Source organism: Atta colombica, unplaced genomic scaffold (assembly GCF_001594045.1).
Source record: "Atta colombica isolate Treedump-2 unplaced genomic scaffold, Acol1.0 scaffold228, whole genome shotgun sequence".
NCBI lineage: Eukaryota > Metazoa > Arthropoda > Insecta > Hymenoptera > Formicidae > Atta > Atta colombica.
Genome location: NW_017259325.1, coordinates 764,505 through 773,138, shown reverse-complemented (window position 1 = coordinate 773,138; position 8,634 = coordinate 764,505). Strand labels below are relative to the sequence as shown.

The 8,634-nt window shown below is 31.9% G+C and overlaps 2 protein-coding genes across 2 annotated transcripts in view; both read left to right on the top strand.

Annotated features, from left to right (window-relative positions):
• Window positions 1-3,750, top strand: part of LOC108688216 (cilia- and flagella-associated protein 61-like) — an 8,215-nt gene extending 4,465 nt beyond the window's left edge. The window contains exons 8-20 of the mRNA XM_018194380.1: window positions 106-380; window positions 566-766; window positions 877-999; window positions 1,186-1,301; window positions 1,363-1,517; window positions 1,618-1,945; window positions 2,095-2,264; window positions 2,407-2,620; window positions 2,763-2,866; window positions 2,995-3,072; window positions 3,194-3,310; window positions 3,379-3,435; window positions 3,562-3,750. Coding sequence (XP_018049869.1) covers window positions 106-380; window positions 566-766; window positions 877-999; window positions 1,186-1,301; window positions 1,363-1,517; window positions 1,618-1,945; window positions 2,095-2,264; window positions 2,407-2,620; window positions 2,763-2,866; window positions 2,995-3,072; window positions 3,194-3,310; window positions 3,379-3,435; window positions 3,562-3,750 — 2,127 coding nt within the window. The remainder of the gene's footprint in view (window positions 1-105; window positions 381-565; window positions 767-876; window positions 1,000-1,185; window positions 1,302-1,362; window positions 1,518-1,617; window positions 1,946-2,094; window positions 2,265-2,406; window positions 2,621-2,762; window positions 2,867-2,994; window positions 3,073-3,193; window positions 3,311-3,378; window positions 3,436-3,561) is intronic.
• Window positions 1-7,230, top strand: part of LOC108688354 (homeodomain-only protein-like) — a 17,373-nt gene extending 10,143 nt beyond the window's left edge. Inside the window, exons 2-3 of the mRNA XM_018194592.1 lie at window positions 6,395-6,585; window positions 6,720-7,230. Of these exons, the coding sequence (XP_018050081.1) occupies window positions 6,400-6,585; window positions 6,720-6,791 (258 nt within the window). The 5' untranslated portion in view covers window positions 6,395-6,399 and the 3' untranslated portion in view covers window positions 6,792-7,230. The remainder of the gene's footprint in view (window positions 1-6,394; window positions 6,586-6,719) is intronic.
• The last annotated feature ends 1,404 nt before the right edge of the window (window positions 7,231-8,634 follow it).

The following is an 8,634-nucleotide window of genomic DNA, read 5'->3' as shown; positions in this document are numbered from 1 at the left end:
ATATATATATATATATATTATATAATTATATGTTACAAATGAAAGCTAAAACTGTTTAATTGATAGGAAAATTATTAGAGCCTAACTATCGTCGTGTACTCGTAGACGTGGATATATCCTTTGGTATCCTGTTTGAACGATATGATTCCGGTAGATCCCCGTAGACAAATTGAATATGAATTTCCGATTGTTCAGGAAAACTTCAATAGCTGGGAAAATAATACAAAATGTGAAAGAAATGATATTGCGAACGATGAATTTTCTCTATTTATGACGTCACCGAGATTAGCCATGATGCCACGTACAATTATCGATACGAGGATCGTTGTCGTTGGAGGATCGGACTGTGGAATTGCTTTCGCAGAGTATCTGGCTTTACGGTAAAATGTTTTCAACTATAACACCTGCAGCATGTTGCGTGTTGATGATACGAAGTTTACCAAATGATATATTTCTTTATATGATAATGTAACGTTTCAAAAATATCCAAGGAAAATATCCATAATAAAGTATATATCCATAATATATACTTTTTTTTCTTCTAATTATTTTCAATATTAAATAGATTAACGCAGCGTTATATACAATTGACAAATCTTACGTTAATATCGCCACATGGTATACCATTTGATAACGAATCGAGTCGTTCAGATTGTTGCGAGTACTTGCTTCCATTCAGAGGAAAGTTTCACTCAGGATATCGTCGCTATGTAGTCGCACGGACTTGGCTTAACACCATCTACGGAACTATGGCAGCGATCAACAGGTAGTCTTTCATATGTTGACATACGACGCTATCCATCAACAATTTTAATAATTCGAATTAATCCAGCAATGTTGACGAGATGACAATCGATTTGAATTTTCTTACGTTAGGAAGGAGAAATATGTAACTGTGATGAATCAAGGAAATTTCGCGTACGATTATTTGGTTTTAACGTGTGGCTTACAGTATCAAAACTCGACATTATGGGAAAAAATAAAAATGAAAAAGCAAAAGTAAAGATTGTTTATAATATATTATAGTATATGTATAATAGGTATATATAATGCAGTCCGTAATATAAATCACTCTGAACACTTCATTGCCCGAGAGATGCAAGAGAGTTACACGTACACTATTCTCTTGCAATGAAGTGTTCAGAGTGATTTATATTACGGACTGCATTATGTTTATTTTTCAAGAAAAAACAAGATACAAGACCAAACGCCATGGAATTGTCTGACCGTAAACAACGATAAGGAAGCTTCTACTTGCTTCAGAAAGATTCAATGGTTAACAGAGGATTTTAAAGAAAGGAGTAGGTGCAGCGATTAGTAAAATTGTTACTTTATATTGTTTCAATATTTAACACTCTACAGAAGCGATATTTTTTTACGGACGTAATATCGATTGCTACTGTACACTTGGTGGTTTAATCAAGCTCGGAGTAAAGCCTTCGTGGATCACGTTGATTGAACCGAACTCTTTCAAGTCTTGCAAAACACGCGACCAAGCTTTCTTTCACGATTATGAAGTATGATGTATATATGATTATGTATATATTACGATAAAATAATTCGTACTATTACGATAAAAGAGATATTACAGTAATATTGTGTGTTTACCTATCTAAGGTGAACAAAGCGGTGACAAATGCCATTTTACAAAGTGGAGTTCAAGTTTTTTCCGAATGGACCGTGATCGATTGGAAAACTCTGGAAAACGATGATGCAAAGCTCATGATCAAGAGTATTACGATTGAAAAGGAGGAAGAAAAGAAAAAGTTGACTTGCGACGTTCTTTTCAATTTCTATGAGAAAACGATCGATTTAAACGCATATTTAAGTAAAGGGCGAGAATACATGATCTTACTAATTTCTAATTCATTTTCAATTACATTTAAAATTGCGTTTAATGGATATCGAAAATTCAATTTCTCACATAGATCGGTATTCATAGTCGGTTCTTATTTTAATATCGTATTAAGTCTTAAGTAATGTTTTAAGACGCTAATATGGCCTCTGATTGGCTTATGACATCTTAAGACTTAAGCAACAATCTCAAATATAAGAATTAACTATTAATACCAGCCATAATTTATATCGTTTCAGCATTTTGTCGAGCTGGTCTCATTTTCGATGGTTCATTAGTAATAAACCTGGAATGTCGTACCAACGATCCGTTTATTTTCGCCGCTGGTACCATGACGAAATATTCCCGAAAATTTTATGCCGACATCTGGCAGCACAAATATTACAATAGCATGGAAATTGGAGAGAGAGTTAGTAAAAAAGAGATTTTTTTTTTTTAAGGGGACATATAATATCTTTTTCAAACTCATCTTTTTCAAATTAAACTAATTATTTTTTTATTATCAAACTTATTTGTATACACTTGTATTTCTTTCCATTCCCTACCGGAAGCTCGCTCAAATTTTATGGAAAGTGATTGAAACGGACGTGCAAGTTTTCGAGCAAATATCAGAAAAGAAAGAGAAAATCATGCATTTGACACCATCGACATTCCGTGCACCTATCGTAATTGCTTGCATTTTACCAGGTGATTATCATTACTTGCATGTATGTAAACCCGGAAAAACAATATGGGATAACACGACGAAGATCAATCACAACCATGTGAGTTAACAGTCAAATCGGTTTTTGTATCGAAATGCAAATAACGTTATTAAAAGAGTTTCTTTGATTTTCTCTCTTTCTTTCTCCTTCAATCTGTGCACGACATAAGTCGTTGCATTAACGTTGATTTTATTTCATGTATTTAAATGTATTTGTAACCGGTTCTTGCGAATCTGAAATTGGATATTTTCGCATTCAATTGAATATGTATGACACTGTGGAAAGTATAACCTGCATAAGCAGAAAGGTAGTTCTGAAACTAATTAAACAAACAATACTCAACAATTGCTCTAGAAAAATTTTATGTGTCACACAATATTCGTCTTGTGATTCGGAACAGATGTTACTTCGTCTCAACGACAATTGTTTTTCCAGACATTTCGAACGCAGGACATGATTGTTTTATATGGAAAACACGAGAGCATGTTAAACGAATTGAAATTCCGTTTTCAAGTAAGCACCTAACTGATGATACAGTATTGAAATATTAAAAAGCGATGTCATACATATTTCAGGATTTATCACTTAATATTTGCACGTGTAAATGTCTCTTTTTAAAATAATTTTTCCTCAGAATTCAGAAATCTCAGATTTCTACGCGTATTTTCGCGAACCTTGGGCCGCGATGATTCTCCATGATAGATTCGATTGTCTGCGCGTTGAAAATCGAGCTATTTTGCTGTCACAAACGGTAAGACGGTCACTTGCATTTCAATATCGTATATGTCGAGACTATAAGCATATTTTCTCAATATACAGGACATTTCTTTAGTCGATGATTGCATTGACATGTTAATCGAATCAAAGTGGAAAACGGTGAGTAATTTTACCTACGAGTTTATGAAGAACGTTGTTGTAAATGTATGATTCTTCCGAAAGTAAGGACCAAACATTGATTAATGATAACGACGTGAATAAAAAAACTCAAAGTTCTTTGCGCAGATATCCAAAAAGAATCGAAATTACATCGAATCTAGATATGCTGGCTCGGCTTATCATCAAGAATTGGAGAATAATCTCATGAATTTTCTCGAATTTTACGAGAATGAACTACCTATGTATTGTACTTTGCGTAAACAGCACCAAATGTATATGGACATTGAAGAAAGTCCGTTATATTTTGATCAATAAACTTTTTGCAAATTCTCGTGATGAAGAGACGTAGAGAAAGAGGGATAGAAAGAATTAATATTAGTTATTTAATTATCTCTCCCCCTTCTCTCTCTCTCTCTCTCTCTCTCTCTCTCTCTCTCTCTCTCTCTCTCTCTCTAGCACTATGAAAATGGTGAAGAAGAAGTAAAAAGTATGTCTTAGGTTTGTTGTACAATTTAAAACTGCTTATGCTATTATTACTGCGAGAAGTTTTTTGCGTTAATGCTATAAAAGGAATACGCGGGAAAAAATGTTATATAAATAGATATATTTTATGTAATTGTTATAATTGTATATAAAATATTTTTTATATAATTATATATAATCTTATATGAAAATTGAAGAAAAGAGTGCCTACTTAGCCTCGGCATTCTTGAGATTTTATTTTCGCATCATATTGATCGCATCATTTTTTTATGTATATGGATGAAATGAGTTGCAAGTATCAAAACTTTTCATCTTGTAATCTTAGGAGCTCCGCACAATAAAAGGAACAGGAAACAGAGAATAAGAATTTCAACCTAGAATCAGAAATCATGTATTGTAGAATACACAGTTTCTGATAAGTTGAAATTCTTATTCTCTGTTCTCTGTTTTTCTATTTCTTTTATTGTGAGCCTCTTATAATCATTCTATAAAACGCTAATAATCATTTGGTTAAAATCGTTAATTTTATTGTTGAAAACTGTAATTGGAAAAAACATGTCCACTTAGCCGCGGTCTCTCCTATATGAAATATTTTTTCTCGGGTAGATATAAAAATTTTTACATAATTAGCGCTAAAGTAAAACAAATTTTCTGATCTTATTGAGATCTTCATTGCTATGGAGATTGCGTGTGAATTTATGCGATCGTATCACAGCAAATGCTTCTGAATCAAGCCATGCGTTAATATAGTTGTGCTCGATAAACGACTTCGTTTATCTATTTTTAGTAGACAATTTTATTCGTAGGTCAAGTTTAACGTTTCACCAAGTCGTTTCATAATAGTGCAACAGCTCAATGCGATTCGCAATGTCGCATTGCCTGACATCTGAGTTACAGTCATGAGATATTTGGAAAAGAATCGCGGATCATAACAGAATTCTTTAGGTGATCTCAAAAACTGATAGCATTTTAAATTCATTTTTGTATTTGGATCTTGTATTTCTGTATTTCCTTCCATCGAATTAAATTTAAATGCTGCGTTACGAAATATCGAAGAAACGCACGGAGATAAGATGAATAATTATAAAAGGCTCTCGATACATTCAAGTTTTTCTATCTCGTATAGCACAGAATTTTTATTTCATAAAAGAAAATATCAGTTCGTGATATTCTGTCACATTCGTTTACCGCTCTTTACACATTTAGTATAGCGTGCCAATTTTTTTTCTTTCCCTTTTCCTCTCCTCTTGAATCTTTTCCTTAGATCCACGCACGTGCCATGGTCTGTTTATTGCGAATTGCATTAGTCTTTTTGATTTATTTCACAAATGTGTTGCGGCGTTTTTGAAACTAGTCCAAATTTAAATCTTGACGTTAGGTCACGGTCGTACTATTTTTAACGCTGGCACACCTATCCTACGATATGATCGACTAACTGCTTAAACATTTTTTCCCGAATAAAACGAAACAAAATTTTTCTCAATATCGCAAATAAAGATCGTTCGATAGCTGCACAAATTTGTATATACAAGATGTGTACATAACTATAGCGTCTTTATGAAAAAACTTAACACATGCACTTGATTAGAGTACAGCTTTCACAAATATGGCTCTGGCAACAAGGAGTCATTATGTAAGAGAAGCAGATCTGTGTGCGAGTAAGTGCATTTTAAATTCAGAGTAGCACATGTATTCGTCGCTCTAAATGGCGATATAGAAAATCCATTCGCGGCATGTCATAATGTGAATCATTTTCTTTTATCACTATAATTACCTGTTGTTCCGTTTTATTCCAGACAAACCTTTTTATTAGTAGACAGTATTATCACGCAGTTTGAAATTGCACGTCCGTATTAAACGAAAGAAATAACAGTCACATTTAGACAGGATTGGTAAAGACTAATGTTTTTTTTTTAAGAATAAAAAATATTGTGTTTTTTCTTAAATATGTTTTTAATGCTTCAAATATGCTTCAAACAGTACTATAAAAAAAAACATATTTAAAACATATTAAAAACATCAATTAAGCATGTTTTAAACTGTTTCAAACATATTTAAAATATGTTTTATCAATCCTGCATTTCGAGAATTGAATTTATAGATTTTTTACAACTAAGTTTACAAATGTTGCTTTAATTTAAATATTTCTAAAAAGTATTTGTCATATTTTTTTTTATTTTATTTATAATGCGCACATACCGCATTTTCATTTTCTTTCTTAATGAAATGCAAACACTCATATTTTAATTTTATTTACAATTATTTATTTAATTATAAATAATAATTGCGTCTACTGCAGAATTTAAAAAAAGAAGAAATAAACAGTTTAACGAGTGTTAAAACTTCAATCTACCAAAATTGTCAATATATTATATGTTAAGTCGCATATTCTTGCATTATATTGTATTACATTGTATCTCATTTCTTCATTAGTTGACCTTTTCATTCATTCGGAATACATTTTCTTTTCATAAAGGAAACATGCTGAAGTCTTACCCCGCGCGATATCCTACTAGCGGAGCTAGAACTGGTACTCGAGTGATTCGTTTGACGGTGGATCAGGAAGCAGTTCTTCAAGAGCAATTTAACAGATGGCCAAGAGCACCTCATACTGCGGACATTGTACTCCTCGCAGCTGAAACAGGTCTTTCCGAGGCGGACGTTGAAGTAAGTAAACACATATCAATTACATACTATATTAAAGAAATAAATGTGAGATAATGTGAGATATTTGAATAAACGAATTAGGCGAGTAAGATACATTGATAAAAATACGTTGCAATCCTTGACTTTTGTTCTAGGGATGGTACGCTATCAGATTGGCTCAGTGGCGGAAAGAACAGGGTCTCGGCGGGAATCTGGGCATACACTGATTGTACGAGAGTGCTCGCTATGTGCGCTAAACTCTCGTCTCACTTTTGTACCTGAAACTCTTATACGTATACAGACAGATGTAATGGGTCGATAGCAAATTATGAGCAATATACTTCTTTCCTTTAAACTCATTGATCTTATGTCCGTATTCATAGTCAGACTTTATATTTAAGATTTCCTTAAGTTTATCTTTAGATGCTCAGTGATCAATAAAATAATTCATAGAGCATCTGAAGATAAATTTAAGGAAGACTTAAATATAAGGCCTGATTATGAATATGAATATTAGTCTAAATTTCAATGTATTCATAAAAATTTTATTATTTATTGTAAATGTGTAACAAAAAAAATGACGTTTGCGTAAAAAATAAATTACTAATTGTATGAACGCGTAACATATTTATACATAATATATTCGAGACATTGAAAATAATTACAATTTTCAACATTTACTAAGTAAAGAAAAATTACACAAATCATAAGATTATAAAAATGCTTTTTTTAATTAACATATACTCTTAAAATGTAATTTAGTTATTAATTTTGATGAAATAACAATTACTCGAAAATAATTAAACAAGTCAATTTAATTGAAATAAAATGAATAAATCCAATTACTTACTTATACTTACACATCCATGCTGTAATTATGAAATAAGTAAATGGGAAAATGAATGTTTGTATGTGTGAGAGAGAAAGGGAGAGGCAGGGAAATTTCTAAAATCTTGAAAGTAAAACGGGTAACATCGTTTACATTAAAGGAAATTGGAGGTTTATTATACCAATGGCCAGTCTATGTACAGAAATGTTTTATTCTTAAATTATGCACAAATTGCAATCAATACAAATGTATCTGAAACAAGCAAGTTGGGGGATATCTCAGTTTTTTTGGCTGTCATAAGAATATTCAGATAAAATGACAGCTGTTTTGTTAGGTGTCGATATATTGCATCAACCGCCATGTGTTTTTGCAAAATTCATGAGACACGTCCGATTAGTTGTTGTCATATCCGGAAGAAGAAACAACTGTTTTAAATTGATAACTGATTTTTAATAATGTTGATAATCAATTTAAAACAATTGATCATATCTATTTTATAGCTTAGTATAGTAAAGCTAGTTTATTTGTTCAGACATCCACATTTCGACTAAGTAGTATTATAGTAATAAAGGTATGCGCTAAGTCTGCACTTTAGCTAGATATCATAAAACATGTATCATTCCTTCTCTGGCACATCATACATTGGTATTACTAAGTATACGTTTACTTTCTTTTTAAATCATGCGAAACAATGCAGAAACAAACTCGATATCGAATTCTAAAGTTTGATATAGTATGCTTAGACTGTAGTAAAAGTAAAAAAAAAAAAAAAATTAAAAGAAAAGAAAAAAGAGAGAAAAGAGAAAGAAAAGACTAAATTACGTGAAAAGTGTATTCGGAAATAAAAACCGACTCCTTGTGCACATCTGATCGTGTTAGATTCGAATAAGTCATTTTTGCAATCATCATGATACTATTAATCAACACTCAGCTTTGAAACGTAAAAATCTAGTGTTGTTAAATAACTCTACTAATAATTGTAAATCAAAAACTCAATTTCCTCAAGTAAATAGAAAGGAACATCATTGGGAACACCTTTGAACCAGAATTTCTTAGAGCTGCCGCCTACCATTGTTATAATTAACAACGGAAATCCATACACATTTTCCTGGTATCGCGTCGAGTTGCATCTTAGTTATGTCGCATTCGTTTCAGTTTTCATAATTATCTCCGATATATAGCGTATCAGAATAACGAGACAATAAAGTAATAAAGTATCAAAGCAACTAGATATATATATA